Source organism: Camelus dromedarius, chromosome 7, assembly GCF_036321535.1.
Source record: "Camelus dromedarius isolate mCamDro1 chromosome 7, mCamDro1.pat, whole genome shotgun sequence".
Taxonomy (NCBI): Eukaryota; Metazoa; Chordata; class Mammalia; order Artiodactyla; family Camelidae; genus Camelus; species Camelus dromedarius.
Window position 1 is genome coordinate 59,717,606 of NC_087442.1, and position 19,654 is coordinate 59,737,259.

The following is a 19,654-nucleotide window of genomic DNA, read 5'->3' on the forward strand; positions in this document are numbered from 1 at the left end:
AGGGACTACACATAACACAGAATACAGACTGCACAGAATTAGTTCAGAAAATTTGCTAAATAAACAACAGTTCCAGTAAGTAGCAACAACAACAAATCCTGAGGAGGGAAGAAAATCTGGTTTCCAGAGTTGCACATTACAATATTACATTTACTAGGCACATTACGATATTAAGTTTTCAACAACAAAAAGTACACATGCAAAGAAATAACAAAGTATGGCATATACACAGGAAAAAAAAAATCAATAAAAACTGTCCCTGAGAAAGACCAGAGATTAGATTTTCTAGATGAATGTTTAAAATCAGCTATTTTAAATGTCAGTGAATTAAAAGAGACCATGTCTAAAATAACTAAAGGAAAGTATGAAAATGATGTCTCACCAAATAGAAGACATCAATAGATAGAAGTTATAAAAAGAAGCCAAATAGAAATTGTGGAGTCAAAAAGCACAACAAATGAAAATTTCACTAGGGGAGCTCAACAGCAGATTTGAATAGGAAGAAGAAAGAATAAGGAAACAAAGAAGAGTAAGTTGAAATCATGCAGCCTGAAGAACAGAAAATTTAACAGAGACCTGTGGGACACCATCAGGCATGGCAGCATACACACAATGGGAGTTTCAGGGAGAGGAAACAAGAGAAAGGGCAGAAAGAATACTTGAAGAAATAATGGCTGAAAACTTCCCAAATTTGATGAAAAACATCAATCTTAAAAGCTACAAGAGAGAAGCAACTTGTCATATACAAGGGATCCTAAATAAGATGAACAGCTGGTATCTTGACACAGAGACCAAAAGGCAGTGGGGTGAGAGATTCGAACTGCTGAGAGTAAAAACAATTGTCGTTGAAAAACTCAACTTCTAACAAAATATTCTTCAAAGATGAAGGAGAAATTTGAAGGAGAAATTAAGACATACCCAGATAAGCAAAAGCTGGAAGTTTGTCACCAGCAGACCTGCCCTACAATAGATGTTAAAAGTAGTCCTTCAGGCTGAAATGAAAGAACACTAGAGGGAAATTTCATAAAAATGAAAGGGTCAGTTTATCAAAGATAATAAACAAAATATGTATCTAGTAACAGAGCTTCAGAATGCATAAATAAAAATGGAGAGAACTAAAGGACAGACAAGTTCACAACCATAACTTGATATTTTAATGTATCCTTGGTAACTGATAGAACACATAGAAAATAATCAGTAAGATTACAGAAGGTTGAAACAATGTTCTCAGCCAGTTTAACATTTTTAAAACCACATACCCAACATATGAAGAATTCGCATTCTTTTTAAGTGTTCATGGAATGAATACTGACAAGCCAGACCATATCCTAGGCCATAAAATAAATCATTAATAAATTTCAAAATATTTGAAGTAGAGTATTTCTCACTCTGTTTTTCTTACCAAGCAGAATCACGCTAGAAATGAAAACAAAGATATCTGGAAAGTTTTCCAAATATTTGGAAATTAAACACACTTCTTAAAAAAAATTAGTCAAATACTGTCACAATGGAAATTAGAAAATACTTTGAACCGAATGATAATGAAAACATAACATATCAAAATCTGTGGGACACAGTAAAAGCAGTACTTAGAGGGGTTTTTTTATATATAACTTTAAAGGCCTAAATTAGAAGACGTGTTCTACAACACTGAGCTAAGCTTCTACTTTAGGAAATAAGAAAAAAGCAAATTCAATCCAAAACAGAAAGAAGAAAAGTGGACGAACAATAGAGAAAATCATCAACTCCAAAAGCTAGTTCTTTGAATAATGAATAAAACCGATAACTGGCAAGACTGATTTAAAAAAGATGAATTACCTATATATCAAGAATTAAAAAGACATCACTATGATTCTATACTCATGAAAAGCTAATAAGAGAGATAGTATGAACAACTTTTGTTAATAAATTTGACAACTTAAATGGACACATTTCTTGAAAAATACAACTTACCAAAATAGAACCAAAAAAAAAAAAATCTGAATGGCCCTATTCTATTAAATAAGTTTGTTAACAAAAACCTTCCCACAAATAAAACTCCAGGGCTAAGTGATTTCACTAGTGAATTCTACCAAACATTAAAGGAAGAAATAATACAAGTATTACACTCACAAAATAGAGGAGGTTGGAACACTTTTCAACTCATCATATGAGCATAATCATGTGACTAAAACCTGACAAAGACATTACAAGAATAGAAAATTACAGACCAGTATCCCTAAGGAACAATTCTGGGAAAAGCCTTTAAAAATTATTAGCAAATAGAACCTAGCAATACATTAAGAGGATACCATTTTGACCAAATAAGGTTTATCCCAGGAGGGCAAGGTTAGATTAATATTCAGAATAATCACCTAGGGTGATTGACTACATTAGCAGAATAAATGGAAAAATTATATGATTATATGACCATATCAAAAGATGCAGATGAAAAGCATACGAAAAAACTCAGCACCTGTTCATGATAAAGCTTCTTAACAATCTAAAAATAGAATGGAATTTCCTTCATCTTGAAACTCTTTTTTTGATACTAAGATCAGGAAAGGTAAGGATGCTAATCTCATTTCTTCAATACAACGTTGAAGTGAAAGTCCTAGCTAGTGCTGGAAGGAAACTAAACAAAGACTGGAAAGAAAGAAAGGAAGTCTTCATTATTCTAAGCATGACTGTGTATGTAATCACAAATGGGATTATAAAATCCACTAGAAATAATTATATTTAGCAAAATATGAGGTCGATGTACAAAAATAAATTTTAATTCTGAAAATTAGCAAAAATCATTTGGAAAATAAAATTTTAAAACATTAACAGTAACATAATAGAAAAAATTAAAATATCTAGGAATCTAAAAAAAGAGGTGCACAACCTATATACTAAAAACATTAGTGAGATTAAAAAACACTCAATAAATGGAAAGATACACCCTGTTCACATAGTGGAAGATTTGAAATTGTTAATATGTCTGTTCTCTCAAAATTAACATACAGATTAAGGAAATCTCAACAGAAATCCAAGCAGTATGGTTTTAAGAGTTTCATAAGGATTCTAAAATGCATGTGGAAACACAGAAGGCCTAAAACAGCTAAAAGAGCCTTCCCTGATGTGTAACAGTTGGAGGACTTACACCACCTGAGTTTAAGACTCAGTAAAAGCTATAGCAGTCAACACAGTGTGGCATAAGGACAAACTCAGTGAAGTAAAGTAGTGGGCCCACAGATGCAGCATTACGGTAACTGACTTTCTGGGTCTGTGGTTAACCGCCTGGCCACTATTACTTTGAAGTCTTATCATCCCTACAGATGCTAAAAAGCCTTGCTCTGTGACTGTCTCTCTTACTGTCTGCTCTGGCCTGCAGAGGCAGCCACCACTAAAATTCCTAGACATGCTTATGCCTCTCTCACTCGCTCACTGCTACAGGCTTTGGTGAAGGGTGTGCACTCTGCACGGTCCTATCCAACCTGACTCCTGGATGTGTCTTCCAGCCTTACGTAATGTATCTATTCTAACATACCCAGTTCCCTCAACCTCTTTATTGCTGTCTGTGCTATCAGTCAGGGCAACGCAAACATTTTCATTTCATTAAGTGTGGAGCTTTTCCAACTTGTAAGGGCCACTTTAATAGCCACCCTATGCCCTGGGGTCCTTGCCAGAGCATAAAATCACATATCTCAAAAAAAAAGCCCCAAAGTCAATGAATTCTTACCTATCCAGTCTTATATTCTGGCCCCTTAAACTCCTCAAAATCCAGCCCCAGGGCTACTCCCCTGGCCCCTAATGGCACCTGTGAACTCTTTGGGTGTTTAGTCTCTTTACTCCCTTATCAGGCCCAGCACGGCCCCAGCCAGGTTATGCTGGGGGGAGCCATCAGAGAGTGATGTCAATCTGACCCTAAGAAGGAGAGATGGAAAAGAGGAAGGGAGAAGGAATATGGATTTGTCTTAGACTTAAGTACAGTTCCAAGAAAGTTTTAGCCGTTCTGACAAGGAGTCATTGAGCCAGTTAAATCTCAGGAATCTTACATCTCACAGGACCTACCTGCCTTAGTATCCCTGCCATGTTCTAGTCTTGGCTGGGAGCAGCCTGTGGGAAGCATGGCCTTGGTCAAATATGGTGATGGATTTCAGAGCAAAGCAGCTGGAGCAGTCATTTATGTTCTTTGCAATAAGAGATCTTAGAGGCAAATTTTCATGGCCACCACATTCTATCTGGGACATTACCTGGGATGACTTGAGTGGCTGTCGGCTGGCTGGCTTCCTCTGTATCCACATGGCCACTCCATGATGAGCTTAGACCTTTGTACAGCCCAGAGGTCTCAGGGTATTTGTACTTCTTACACAGTGGCTCAGGGATTAAGAGTGAGTGTGCCAAAAGACCCAGGAGGAAGCTGTGAGTCTTCTTATAACCTTGTCCCGAGCCCTGCATGGCATCACTTCCCCCATATCCTATCATTTCACAAGGTCAGCCCAGGTTGGTGATGGGACAACACTACACAAGAAGTGGGAGACTGTCTTTGACACTAGCTACCGTGGTGGGATATATACTCACACAAGCTCTTACAATTCTTCATGTGCCTACTACAGGTGACTCTGGCCTTTGCACTTTTCAGCCTTAACTCATTGAATCATTCAGATTAACAGCTCACGAGTTACTGACTTGTTTCTAGGTCCTTTAGTGTATGTCTAAGAAACTTTTTTTCCCCCAGTACTTTTCATTGGACTGCTTTTAAACCTATTTTAGACACTCATATTTTATCTTTAAAAATTTAATAACTGTGTACAAAGACTGTCAATATTAACACACCATTTGGCACTTAGAGAAAAGCATATTGTTATTTCAAAAATAAAAGAAATCTCACAGTTCAAGGAATCCGTACCAACAAAGCACCGTGGAACTTCTTAAAAAGCAAAAAGCTTGTCTTCAAATGTTTTTCATGACTCAACCTCTATTTATTTTAATTCTCTCTAGGCATGAAATGACTTTTGGGGGAAAAAAAAAGTCCTATAAAGTTGTTTATAGACACATTTCCTATTCCAATAATAATAAACATAATTTTCTGGTGTAAATTTAAAAATAATGAAATGTATGGAACACTTGGCATTTATTCATCTTAACCTGTTCCTCCTCCAACGTCTTTGGGGAAGAGTGACTCTGATGAAGGAGACAAAAAAGACCTTTCCAGAAATACCACATACACTCCTTCTTAAAAATAAAATCAAGAGCCTTGGTTTAAGTCCAGCTAGGTTGGGTGCCTGTAAATTCATTATCAGTCATTAACATGGCCCTAACATATCTCCCTTACCTCCTGGTCAGAGCAGAATTTTAATCAGGCTTTTCCCAAGCAAAGGGTTTATCCACACTGGTGTAGACTCCATTTGGAACATTTTATTGGCAATACTGGTGTCATATTTAGGAACCATAGACTTTGGTCAGACCAGGTTAGCTTGAATGACAAGTATCAGTGATCAACTATATTTGAAATATTGTTAAAGTACCTAGAAATAATAGGCATTAAAATTCATTCCATTTACTGCAAGCAAACCTCTAAAGATTTCGTGTCCTCAGTGGAACCTTCATACTGTAATTGTTATTTGGAACTTAATATAAACTCAACAGCAGCAGAGAGACAATGCAGTCCTCTCATTATGCACATGCTCTAGGATCGTTTATTTTAATGCTTTCAAATAAATATGTTCCATGCAGCACACCACAATAACTAAGGAGCAGCAACGTTCTTCTAGTAAATCCATTCATAGTCTGAGTCACCATGTAAAACACCACAGCTCACGTCTCTGGCCCTGCGCCGCAGCATGAAGCACACCACATCTGCACCTAATCATATCCGGCTTCATACGGATTTAATAGGACTGTGCCAGAAGTGCATGTAAGCACAAACTTAACCAGAGGTTTCCAGCTATTAAATACAGCTACTAAGTAGTTAAAAGGCAACAACTAAACCCGTAAAGGCTCCCACCCCCATTTTTGAGACAGAAATATAAAGACAGAAATGCTCTGGTGAATTTCAGGTCAGCAGACAGTAGGGTGGGATACATCTGGAATACTTGGAGCAAAGCTGGCACAACATGGCACCCAAAATGTCACGGCAGCACTGATACTGAGTGGACACTGAATACGAGCAGGTTTGACGACTGCAGGTGCTGAGCTCTGGAAGGTCAAGGTGGGGGCATCTCATTTCCACTAGGCTGACAACTCGACGGTGCCTTCCTCCTCGCTGTCAGCTCTGTTAGCGCGAATCTCCACGAGGGTCCTGGCAAATCGGGTCCACTCATCATTGTGGGGAACTGCAAGCTGCAAAGCAAATTAGTGGAAAATGGTGAACAAGATACCTTTTACGACTGAAGTCTTGAAGCCTGCATGACTATTCCTCCGAAAATGGACACACCCCCTTGGAATGTAAAGGAAGCCAGATATTCTGCCTTGAATCATTTAGATCCCTGAAGTAATGCTCTTAAACTGACACTTTAACGGAATAATGTCACTGTTAGAAGCAAAATCACTTGTGGAATTTATAAAACATTTAAAACTTATGTAAACTATGCAATTGTAGTAGCCATGTTAAAGGACCTTCACTGTTGAAAATTCATCACCAGACTTACAGTGAACACAGCAAATAAATACTGCATTATTGACTAGGACTTTGAAAGAAAAAAAAAAGGAAAAGTATGGTATTTAGGGTGAGGGTAATAGTTCAGTGGTCGAGAATATGCTTAGCACGCACAAGATCTTGGGTTCAATCCCTAGTATCTCCATTTTTTAAAAAATATAAGAGGAATTTTAAATAACTGTGGTATTGTCTTTCTAAGTCAATGATATTGATCCTTTTTTTTTTAAGTGTTGCTAATGTGCCTGTATATGACAAAAGTATAGCTTACATCTTCAAAGAAATTTTACTACTGTGATATGGTGCTTTGGCTTCTCCAGCAAGACAGTATATGATGATGCCTATGAATAACAGTAATAGTAACTACTATTTACCAAGACTTCTGCTCTAAGTACTTTACATGTATTATACTCATTCCTCACAGCAAGCCTATGCAGGATAATCGCATTTCCATTTTATAGAAGAAATTAAGGCACAGAAAATCATCTTGCCAAGGTTGCATAGGTAGCAAATACCAGTGCCAATGTCATCTGGTTCCAATATCTGCATCTTTAGCCAGTATGCTGTACTGACTCACCAAAAGGGAAGAAGGGAGGATTTATAAAATTCCCTAAATGTCTTCTTCCGTGCACAATTTGGTGAGGAGAAAATTAACCCCACCTGACACAAACTGTGTGTATGAATTTTTGTTAGCTGATTTAAAGGATAATGATTTCTCTAGATAGTATCCAAAAATGAATTGCTTAAAAACATCATACAAGGGTTTGGAATAGAAAAGTGAATTATTTGAAGATGAGAAGCAGGATCAAGCAGAAGTCTGAATGGTTTTCATACAGAATAAAATTTATTTAGACTGTAGAGCCATTTTCTTGGAGGATTACCCGACATCCATCTGTAGATACTAGTGCTACAACATGCTATCCACATATTCCATAAACATTAATAATATGCATTCATCCTTATCAATATACATTCTCAAAAATAAAAAAGCAAATAAACCTAAACTTTGAGATCACTCTTACAGCTGAAAAATTTCTTATATAGAGAGCCAAACAATTAGAACTTTAAATTTTTCTTACAGGGATAATATTCTCAGATACTGTCTCTCCAAGATAACTTACTGGACAGCAGCGTCATCATGCTACAAAGTATGTTCTTCAGTTAGCATTCTGGTACTAAGGTTAAATGTTTCAAGAATTTGAGATTTGCACATATTAACTACTATATATAAAAACAGATTAAAAAACAAATTTCTTCTGTATAGCAGAATATGAAAAAGAATATGAAAATAAATACATGCATGTGTATGTATGACTGGGACATTGTGCCGTAAACCAGAGATTGATACATTGTAACTGACTACTTCCATTTAAAAAATTCTGAAAATTATATACAGGTGGGGGAAGTAAGTTGTTTAACAACTTATTTTGGTATTCTTACTTTCTTATTTGGTATTTCTTATTTTGAGAAATGAAGTACTAACAAGAATTCTCACTTAGTCATATGAATGAGTTCTGAATGGTTAAACACTTCCTTAGTTATTGAAATGAATCCAAATTTCTTTTCAGATAATGACACAAGTTCACCATATTGTTAGATAGCACTGTTACCCCTTTGCCGAGTCCATTTTGTCTACTTCGAGCTCTTTTCCTATCTGCGTTCCACTATTCTTCACTTTTCTCTTCGATTTTAGAAAATACCGGTCTGGGGAAATGAAGCCCTCAAAATAAATGGTACAAAAGAGCTAACAAAAAGTATAAGTAGCAAAGGGTTGGTAACATATTTCTATGAAAGAACAGGTCCATTATTTCCTATCTCTTCAACTCCTGACCAAGTCCTCCCAAAAAGAACCACAAAATAAAATCTCAAGAAGAGACAAAAGCTGATCATGATAACATGTTTGTAACTTTTTCTTACACAAGATGAGAATCAAGCTAAAGCTAAAACAGCATGTAACTTCATATAATATTAAATATTGGGGAAAAGCAAGTCTCACTAATAAAAGCAGTATACTCTAGGGGTTTGGCTCCTAAACATAACACTCTATTATTGGTTAAAATGGCATGAATTTAAGTTACTATATAATTCCATATGTAATGTTTTACTAAAAGCAATGTATGGAAATTATATATTAAACCAAGAAAACAGGTCAATATATTTACATAGTTCCACGTAATGGTAATGGCAATAGCAAGATTGTTAAGAAATCCCCTAATAAAGATTATGAAGCATTAAGGTTTGAATGTGTCCAGATAAAACTGGGGACAGAACTGAGTATCATTTATGACATGTAAAGCTGCACATCTAATTTTCAAAAATGAATTTTTGAAGTCTCATTATCCTTAAAGAAATGGAAGTAGTAATTTTAATACTTTCCCTATAAAACATTAAATTTAGAGGGTTTTATAAGTAGGTTTCAGCAATAGCTGAGTTTTTTTTAAGTGAACTGTTGTTGATTTATAAGACTTGTTGGTTTCAGGTGTCCAGCAGACTAAGCCCTTTTTTTAATATGTATTTTTATTGAAGTATAGTCAGTTTACAATGTTGTGCCAATTTCTGGTGTACAGCACAATGCTTCAGTCATATATGAACATACATTTATTTGTTCTCATATTCTTTTTCACTGTTAGTTACTACAAGATATTTTTTAGGTTCCACATATAAGTGATATCATATGTATTTTTCTCTCTCTTTCTGGCTTTCTTCACTTAGCATGACAATCTCCAGGTCCATCCATGTTGCTGCAAATGGCATTATTATACTCTTTATGGCTGGGTAGTATTCCATTGTATAAATATACCACAACTTCTTTATCCAGACATCTGTCAGTGGACATTTAGGTTGCTTCCATGTCTTGGCTATTGAAAATAGTGCTGCTGTGTACGTTGGGGTGCATGTATCTTTTTGAATTAAGGTTCTCTCTGGATATGTATGCCCAGGAGTGGGATTGCTGGATCATACCGTAAGTCTATTTTTAGTTTTTTAATCAGTCTCCAAACTGTCTTCCATGATGGCTATATGAACTACATCTTAATCCAATCATCTGTTATTGGGATCTGGGTTGCTTCCCTGTCTTGATTATTGTAAATAGTGTTGCTTGAACATTGGGGTTCATGTATATTTTCAAATTAGATTTCCCTCCACATATATACCCAGAAGTGGGACTGATGGATCATATGGTAAGTCTATTTGCAGTCTTTTGAGGAGTCTCCATACTGTTTTCCATAACGGCTGCACCAAACTACATTCCTACCAACAGTGTAGGAGGGTTCCCTTTTCTCCACAGCCTCTCCAGTATTTATCATTTGTGGACTTCTGAATGATGGCCATTCTGACTGGTGTCAGGTAATACCTCATTGTAGTTTTGATTTGCATTTCTCTGATAATTAGCAATATTGAGTATTTTTTCATGTGCCTGTTGGTCATCTGTCTTCATTGGAGAATTGCTTATTTAGGTCTTCTGTCCATTTTTGGATTGTGTTATTTTTTTCTTATTAATTTGTATGAGCTGTTTATATATTCTGGAGATTAAGCCCTTGTCAGTCTCACCTTTTGCCAATTTTTTCTCCCATTTCCTAGGTTGTCTTTTTGTTTTGTTTATGGTTTCCCTTGCTGTGCAAAAGCATATAAGTTTAATTAGGTCCCATTTGTTTACTTCTGCTTTTATTTCTATTGCCTGGGTAGACTGCCCTAGAAGTACATTGCTAAGATTTATGTCAGATAACGTTTGCCTTTGTTTTCTTCTGAGAGGTTTATAGTGTCTTGTCTTATATTTAAGTCTTTAAACCATTTTGAGTTTATTTCTGTGTATGGTGTGAGGGAGTGTTCTAATTTCATTGAATTACATGTAGCTGTCCAGTTTTCCCAACACCATTTGCTGAAGAGACTGTCTTTACTCCATTGTATATTCTTGCCTCCTTTGCCAAAGATTAATTGATCAAAAGTTTGTCGGTTTATTTCTGGTCTCTCTGTTCTGTTTCATTGATCCGTATGTTTGTTTTTGTACCAATGCCATGCTGTTTTGATTATATGTATTTTTTCAGGTTATTTTCCATTATAAGTTATTACAAGGTACTGAAAATAGTTCCCTGTGCTCTACAGTGAACCTTTGTTGCTTACTTTTTTTATGTACAGTAGTTTGAATCTGTTAATCCCATGCTCCTAATTTATCCCTCCCCCCTTTCCCCTTTGATAACCATACATTTGTTTTCTCCATATGTGAGCCTGTTTCTGTTTTGTATATACAGTCATTTGTATTACTTTTTAGATTCCACATATAAGTGATATATAGTATTTGTCCTTCTCTGTCTGACCTATTTTATTCCTAAGCATAATATTCTCTAGGTCCATCCATCTTGCTGAAAATAGCAGTATTTTATTCTTTTTTATGGCTGAATAATATTCCATTGCATATATGCACCACATCTTTTTTTTCCCTAAAAAGCATCACCATTTATTTTATAAGCTTGTAGTCATTTTAAGAAGATAACACATGCAGTTGTAGAAGGTTCAATTACGTATCACTCTGTGAAGCATTCCTGCTCATTTAGATCAAATGGCTGTTTTTCAAAATCAATTTCACTCCTTTCTGATTCCACATTTAAAAAAATTTTTGTTGTTGGTGAAGTACAGTCAGTTACAATGTATAGTTTCTGGTGTACAGCACAATGTCCAAGTTATGCATATACCTACATATATTTGCTTTCATATTCTTTTTCATTAATGCTTATTGAAACTTTTTAAAATCTATTTTTATATATGTGGCTAATATTTGCAAATCTCAAACTCCCAAATTTATCCCTTCCCACCCCCTTTCCCTGGTAACCATGATTGTGTACTACGTCTGTGAGTCTGTTTCTGCTTTGAAAATAAGTGTATTTGTCTTTTTCTTTTTTGATTCCACATATAAGTGATATCATATGGTATTTTTCCTTCTCTTTCTGGCTTACTTTACTTAGAATGACAATCTCCAGGTCCATCCATGTTGCTGCAAATGGCATTATTATACTCTTTTTATGGCTGGGTAGTATTCCATTGTATAAATATACCACAACTTCTTTATCCAGACATCTGTCAATGGACATTTAGGTTGCTTACATGTCTTGGCTATTGAAAATAGTGCTGCTATGCACGTTGGGGTGCATGTATCTTTTTGAATTAAGGTTCTCTCTGGATATGTATGCCCAGGAGTGGGATTGCTGGATCATACGGTAAGTCTATTTTCAGTCTTTTGAGGAGTCTCCATACTGTTTTCCATAACAGCTGCACCAAACTGCATTCCCACCAGCAGTGTAGGAGAGTTCCCTTTTCTCCACACCCTCTCCAGCATTTTTAGTTCATGGACTTTTGAATGATGTCTATTCTGGCTGGTGTCAGATGATACCTCATTGTAGTTTTGATTTGCATTTCTCTGATAATTAGTGATATTGAGCATTTTTTCATGTGCCTATTGGTCATTTGTATGTCTTCACTGGAGAATTGCTGTTTAGGTCTTCTGCCCATATTTTTTTTTTAATTGAAGTACAGTCAGTTACAATGTGTCAATTTCTGATGTATAGGACAATGCCCCAGTCATGCTTATACATACATACATTTGTTTTCATATTCTTTTTCATTAAAGGTTATTACAAGATATTGAATGTAGTTCCCTGTGCTATACAGAAGAAACTTTAAAAATCTATTTTTATATATAATGGCTAACAATTTTAAATCTCAAACACCCAAATTTATCCCTTCCCACCTCTTTCTCTAGTAACCATACGATTGTTTACTATGTCTGGGAGTGTTTCTGTTTTGTAGATGAGTTCATAGTGTCCTTTTTTTTTTTTTTAAGATTCCACACATAAGTGATATCATATGGCATTTTTCTTTCTCTTTCTGGCTTACTTCACTTAGCATAATGATCTCCAGGTCCATCCATGTTGCTGCAATGGCATTGTTTTATTCTTTCTTATGGCTGAGTAGCATTCCATTGTATAAATATACCACAGCTGCTTTATCCAGTCATCTATTGATGGACATTTAGGTTGCTTCCATGTCTAGGCGATTGTATATAGTGCTGCTGTTAACGTTGGGGTGCATGTATCTTTTCAAAGTAGAGTTCCGTCTGGATATATATGCCCAGGAGTAGGATTGCTGGAACATATGGTAAGTCTGTTTTTAGTTTTTTAAGGAATCTCCATACTGTCTTTCATGATGGCTATATGCACCATATCTTAATCCAGTCATCTATTTATGGGGATTTGGGTTGCTTCCCTGTTTTGGCTATTGTAAATAGTGCTTCTGTGAACATTGAGGTGCATGTATCTGTTTGAATTAGAGTTCCCACTGGATATATACCCAGACGTGGGATTGCTGGATCATAAGGTAAGTCTATTTTTAGTTTTTAAACAAATCCCCATACTGTCTTCCATAATGGCTATATGCCCCTCATCTTAATCTAGTCGTCTGTTTATGGGGATCTGGGTTGCTTCCCTGTCTTGGTTATTGTAAATAGTGCTGTTATGAATATGGAGTGCATGTATCTTTTGGAATGAGAATTTTTGTCTTTTCTGGATAAACACCCAGGAGTAGGACTGCTAGATCCTGTGGTTCCTCTATTTTTAGTTTTTTAAGGAACCTCCATACTGTTTTCCAACAAATTACATTCCCACCAACAGTTTAGGAGGGTTTCTTTTTCTCCTTACCCCTCTCCAGCATTTATTTGTAGGCTTTTTAATGACAGCCATTTTGACCAGTGTGAGGTGGAGCTCATTGTGGTTTTGATTTGCATTTCTGTAATGATTAGCTATGCTGAACATCTTTTCATGTGCCTGTTGGCCATCTGTGTCTTTGGAGAAATGTCTGTTGACGGTTCTGCCCATTTTTTGACTGGGTTATTTTTTTGATTGAGTTGTATGATCTGTTCATATAATTTGGATATTAACCCCTTGTCATTCACATTGTTTGCAAATATTTTCTGCCATTCCATAGATTGTCTTTCATTTTGTTGATGGTTTCCTTTGCTGTGCAAAAGTTTTTAAGTGTGATTAGGTCCCATTTGTTTTCCTTAATTTCTTTTGCCTTGGGAGACTCACCTAAGAAAATAATGCTATGACTTATGTCAGAGAATGTTTTGCCTATGTTCTCTTATAGGAGTGTAATGATGTCATGTCTTATTAAGTCTGTAAGCCATTTTGAGTTTATTTTTGTGTATGATGTGAGGGAGTGTTCTAGCTTCATTGATTTACATGCAGTTGTCCAGCTTTCCCAACACCATTTTTTGAAGAGATTTTTCTCTTCTATGTTGTGTATTCTTGCCTCTGTTGTTGTAGATTAATTTAATTGACCATAGGTGCATCAGTTAATTTCTGGGCCTTCTATTCTGTTCTGTTGATCTATAATGTCTGTTTTGGTGCCAAAACCATGCTGTTTCTGATCACTGTAGCTTTATAGTGTAGTCTGGAAGAGTTATGCCTCTAGCTTTGTTCTTTTTCTCCAAGATTGCTTTGGCAATTCTGAGTCTTTGGTGGTTCTATATGATTTTAGGATTATTCTAGTTCTGTGAAAAATGTCATGGGTATCTTGATAGGAATTGCATTAAAGCTGTAGATTGCTTTGGGTGGCTTGCCCATTTTAACAATATTAATTCTTACAATCCAAGAGCATGGAATATCTTTCCATTTCTTTGAATCATCTTTAATTTCCTTTATCAATATTTTATAGTTTTCAGCATAAAGGTCTTTTACCTTGGGTAAGTTTATTCCTGGTATTCTCTTTTTTTTGACATGATTTTAAGTGGGATTGATTTTTTACTTTCTTGACCTGGTATTTCATTGTTAGTGTAAAGAAATTCAACAGATTTATGTATAGTAATCTAAAATAAATTTTATCAAATTTAAATGTTTGTGATAAAAACACCCTAAAGAGCAACATATGACCTTTTCTTTCTTTCTTTTTTGGGGGGGTGTAAACAAAGTTTACTCTAGGTAGTGCAACTTATTGAGAGATAAAAGCATTTTAAAATATACACATATGTAATATTCATTGTTTCTAAAAAAAGTTTAGAACTTTAGCTTTTTAAACTCACATAGTTATCAAAGGAATAAAGCCAATTGCAAAATAAGAATCAACAGAATGCAGTAATCCAGTCATAAAGGACAGTCAAATATGCTTATACATATTCAAGAAATTGAAAATCTAAGTTATAAATAATAGTTCATTTTTATCTTTTTTAAGATTCCACATATAAGCAATATCATATGGCATTTTTCTTTCTCCTTCTAGCTTCTTTCACTTAGAATCATGATCTCCAGGTCCATACATGTTGCTGCAAATGGCATTATTTGATTTTTATGGCTGAGTAGTACTCCACTGTGTGTGTGTGTGTGTGTGTGTGTGTGTGTGTGTGTGTGTGTGTGTATAATGTATTGCATGTAAATACACACACACACACATCTTCTTCATCCAGTCATCTGTTGATGCACATTTAAATTGTTTCCATGTCTTGGCTACTGTAAACAGTGCTGCTGTGAACACTGGGGTGCATGTGTCTTTTTGAATTATTTTTTCCTCTTGATCTATGCCCAGGAGTAGAACTGCTAGAGCATATGGTGAGTCTATTTTTAGTCTTTTGAGGAATCTCCATACTGTTTTCCATAATGGCTGCACCAAACTACATTCCCACCAGCAGTGTAGGAGGGCTCCCTTTTATACACACCCTCTCCAGCATTTATTGTTTGTAGACTTTTTAATGATGGCTATTCTGGCTGACGTGAGGTAGTATCTCATTGTAGTTCTGATTTGCATTTCTCTAACACTTAATGATGTTGAGCATCTTTTCATGTGCTTGTTGGCCACCTGTCTGTCTTCTGTGGAGAGATGTGTATTTAGGTCTTCTGCCCATTTTTGGATTTGGTTGCTTGTTTTTTTTTAATATTAAGGTGTATGAGCTATTTGTGTATTTTGGAAATTATTCCCTTGTTGGTTGCATCATTTGCAAATATTTTCTCCCAGTCTGCAGGCTGTCTTTTCATTTTGTTGATGGTATTCTTAGCTGTGCAAAACCTTTTAAGTTTAATTAGATCTCATTTATTTTTGCTTTTATTTCCATTACTCCAGGAGCTGGTTCAGATAATCTATTGCTATGATTTATGTCCAAGCATGTTCTGCATATCTTTTCCTTTTGGAGTTTGAGTATTCAGTCTTATATTTAAGTCTTTAATCCATTTTTAGTTTATTTTTGTATATGGTGTTAAAGAATGTTCTAATTTCAGTCTTACACAGGTAGCTGTCTAGTTTCCCTAGCACTACTTATTGAAGAGATAGTCTTTTCTCCATTGTATATTCTTGCCTCCTTTGTGGTAGACTGACTGTAAGTGTGTGGGTTTATTTCTGGACTTCTATCCTTTTCCATTGATCTGTCTGTTTTTGTGCTAGTACCACACTGTGTTAACTACTGTAGCTTTGTAGGGTAGTATGAAGCATAATTCTCCCAGCTCTGTTCTTCTTTTTCAAAATTGTTTTGGCTATTCAGGGTCTTTTGTGTTTCCATACAAAGTTTTTTTAAACAAATTTAAAAATATATATTACTTTTTTAAACTATTATTTTAAAATTAATAGTAATAACTCACATTTATATATACAAAACATTTTAACAAAAATAGCTATATTTCCCAAAACAAAAGATCAGGGAGAAGAGTGGCATTGTTCTGTATTTTCTGTAAATGTTTTTAATGTTTGGCTTAATGAAAAAGAGATAGATTCTTTTCTTAAAATTAAAAAATGTAATTGTGGTAAAAGAAATACATAGCATAAAATTTACCATCTTAGACCTAGATACTATCATATTAAGTTAAATAAGTCAGACAGAGAAAGACAAATACCATATGATATACTTATAGTGGATCTAAAAAACACAGATACATATTTTAAAAAGATACTAACCAGAAATAGACTCACAGACATAGAAAACAAACTATGGTTACCTAAGGGGAAAGAGGGGTAGAGATACATTAGGAGTTAGGGATTAACAGATACACACTACTATACATAAAATAATAAACAACAAGGACCTACTGTATAGCACAGGAAACTATATTCAATTTCTTTAAGCAAGCTATAATGGAAAATAATCTGAAAATGTGTGTGTATGTATGTATGACTGAATTACTTTACAACTGAAACTAACACTGTAAATCAGCTGCACATCACTGAAAAATAGTTACCATCTTAACTGTACTAAGTTCACATTGTTGTGCAGAGTTGGATTCTTTTTTGTGTGTGTGTTTTCAGTTTTCATTTTTATTAGGTGAAATTGTTACTGTTTGCACATATATAATGTACTGCATTATATAATTATATATATATACATATACACAAGGTACCACATTTTAAAATTTACATATAGACTGTTCATTGTTTGTAAGAACGTTTAGAGCTTTAGCTTTTTAAACTTACATAGTTATTAAAGGAATAAGGCAAGCCACAAAATAAGAATTCAAAAAGATACATACACCCTGCCATTAACAGCAACATTATTTATAATTGCCAAGATATGGAAGCATCATAAGTGCACATCAGTAGATGAATGGGTAAAGAAGATGTAGCATATATAAGAAGGATATTTTGCCATTTGCAGCCCTTTATTCACTTTTTTTTTCCACTTCAAAAACTGGAATTTTATAACTGGCATAAACATTTCCATTGCATCCAACAGAATAAAATACCTACAAATAAACTTAACCAAGGAGGTTACCTATACTCTGAAAACTGTAAAACACTGATGAAGGAAATTGAAGATGATACAAAGAAATGGAAAGATATCTTGTGCTCTTGGAATGGAAGAATCAACATTATCAAAATGGCTGTGCTACCCAAAGCAAGCTACACATCCAAAGTACTCATAATATTTTTCACAGAAATTCCAGAATTTATATGGAACCATAAAAGACCCTGAACTCCCAAAGCAATCTTTTGTAGGTCTTTTTTTAATCGTTTTTCTTTTTGTTCTCTTTTCTTATGGTTTGATGACTAGAGAAGTTCCTTTAATATTTGTTGTAAAGCTGGTTTGGTGGTGCGGAATTCTTTTAGCTTTTGTTTATCTGTGAAGCTTCTGATTTCTCCATCAAGTCTGAATGAGAGCCTTGCTGGATAGAGTAATCTTGGTTGTAGAATTTTCCCTTTCGTCACTTTAAATATATCTTGCCACTCCCTTCTGGCCTGTAGAGTTTCTGCTGAAAAATCAGCTGATAACCTTATGGGAGTTCCCTTGTATGTTATTTGTTGCTTTTCTCTTGCTAATTGTAACATTTTCTCCTTATCCTTAATTTTTGTCAATTTGACGACTGTGTGCCTTGGTGTGTTCCTCTTTGGGCTGATCCTGTGTGGAACTCTCTGTGCTTCCTGGACTTGGGTGACTGTTTCCTTTCCCAAGTTGGGTACATTTCCAGTTATTATCTCACGCCAAATTTTCTCAGGTCCTTTCTCTCTCTCCTCTTTCTGGGACCCCTATAATGGGAATATTAGTGCACTTCATGTTGTCCTAGAGTTCTCTTAAAACTATCCTCATTTCTGTCCATTCTTTTTTCTGTTCTGAAGTACTGATTTCCAGTAATCTGTCTTCTAGCTCAGTGATCCGTTCTTCTGTCTCATTTAGTCTATTCTTGCTCGTGTTGTTCATTTCAGTGATTTTATTCTTTAACTCTGGATATTATTTATATTTTCCAGCTTCTTGCTAAAAACTTCGCTCTGTGCATCTATACTCCTCTTGAGTTCTCTGAACATCTTTGCCATCATTACTTTAAACTCTTTCTCAGATAAATTGCCTATCTCCTCATCACTTATTTCTTCCTCTGGGATTTTATCTTGTGCCTTGGCCTGGGAGATATTCCTCTGCTGGCTCATATTGTTTATCTTTCTATTTGTATTTTTAGGTAGCTTAGTTAGGTTTCTTGACCTTGGAAAGGAGGCTCTCTGTGGGAGACATCCCATGCATCTCAGCAGTACACTACTCTCTTGTCACCCAAGGGCTAGGGTCCAGCATGTCCTAATGTAGAGTCTGGCCTGTATTTGAGGATTTTTCACAGGCTCTGGGATTATTGTTTTTTTATTTCTGGTATCCACCCCCTGGTGGATGAGGCTGGACTAGAGGCTTATGCAGGTTTCCTGGCAGGAGGAGCTGGTGCTTGCCCACTGCTGGGTGAAACTTGGTCCTGACCCCTGGTGGGTAGGGCCTGTCGAAAGGCCTTTGTGGCTTTGGAAGTCTGCTGATGGGTGGGGCTGTGTTCCCACCCTGTATGTTGTTTGGCCTGAGGCTTCCCTGCAGGCTGTTGGGTAGGGCTGGGTCTTGGTGCTAATGACCCAATCAAGATGTTGGCCTCCGGCAAGCTCATGTAGATTAACACTTCCAGAATGTCTGCCACCAGCTTTTATGTCCTCTGGGTGAGCTGCAACTGTCACCTACATCCCAGGTGGGCCTCCAAAACCAGCAGGCAGGCCTGGCCCCGGTTCCTATGAAATCACTGCCTCTGCCTTTGGACCTGGCACACTTTAGATTCTATGTACGCTTCCCTCCATACAAATTTTAACATTTTTTGTTTCAGCTCTGTGAAAAATGTCATTGATAATTTAATGGGGATTACACTGACTCTATAGACTGCCTTGGGTAGTATGGCCATTTTACCAGTTTTGATTCTTCCAATCCCAGAACATGATACATCTTTCCATTTGTTTATGTCATCTTCAATTTCTTTCATCAGTGTCTTACAGTTTTCAGAGTACAGGTCTTTTGCTTCCTTGGGTAAGTTTATTTCCAAGATATTTTATTCTTTTTGGTATGACGGTGAATGGTATTGTTTCCTTAATTTCTTTTTCTGCTATTTTGTTGTTAGTGTATAGAAATGCAACTGATTTCTGTATATTTTGTATCCTGCAACATTACCGAATTCATTGATGAGTTCTCCTTTTTCACTGCTGATTTTGTTAGTTTGTGCCCTCACTTTTTTTCTAGATGAGTCTGACTAAAGGTTTATGAATGTTATCTTTTCAGTCATTTCT

At 35.7% G+C, this 19,654-nt stretch overlaps 1 protein-coding gene and 1 long non-coding RNA gene across 4 annotated transcripts in view; one reads left to right on the top strand and one right to left on the bottom strand.

Moving 5' to 3' along the window:
- The window catches only part of LOC116153985 (uncharacterized), a 33,132-nt gene that overhangs the window by 6,922 nt on the left and 6,556 nt on the right, over positions 1–19,654 (top strand). The gene's annotated exons all lie outside the window — the stretch shown is intronic.
- The window catches only part of DYNC1I1 (dynein cytoplasmic 1 intermediate chain 1), a 341,842-nt gene continuing 327,550 nt past the window's right edge, over positions 5,363–19,654 (bottom strand). For all 3 annotated transcript variants that reach the window (XM_064487554.1, XM_031454937.2, XM_031454935.2), the window contains one exon: positions 5,363–6,306. In XM_064487554.1, coding sequence (XP_064343624.1) covers positions 6,196–6,306 — 111 coding nt within the window. In that variant the 3' untranslated portion in view covers positions 5,363–6,195. The remainder of the gene's footprint in view (positions 6,307–19,654) is intronic.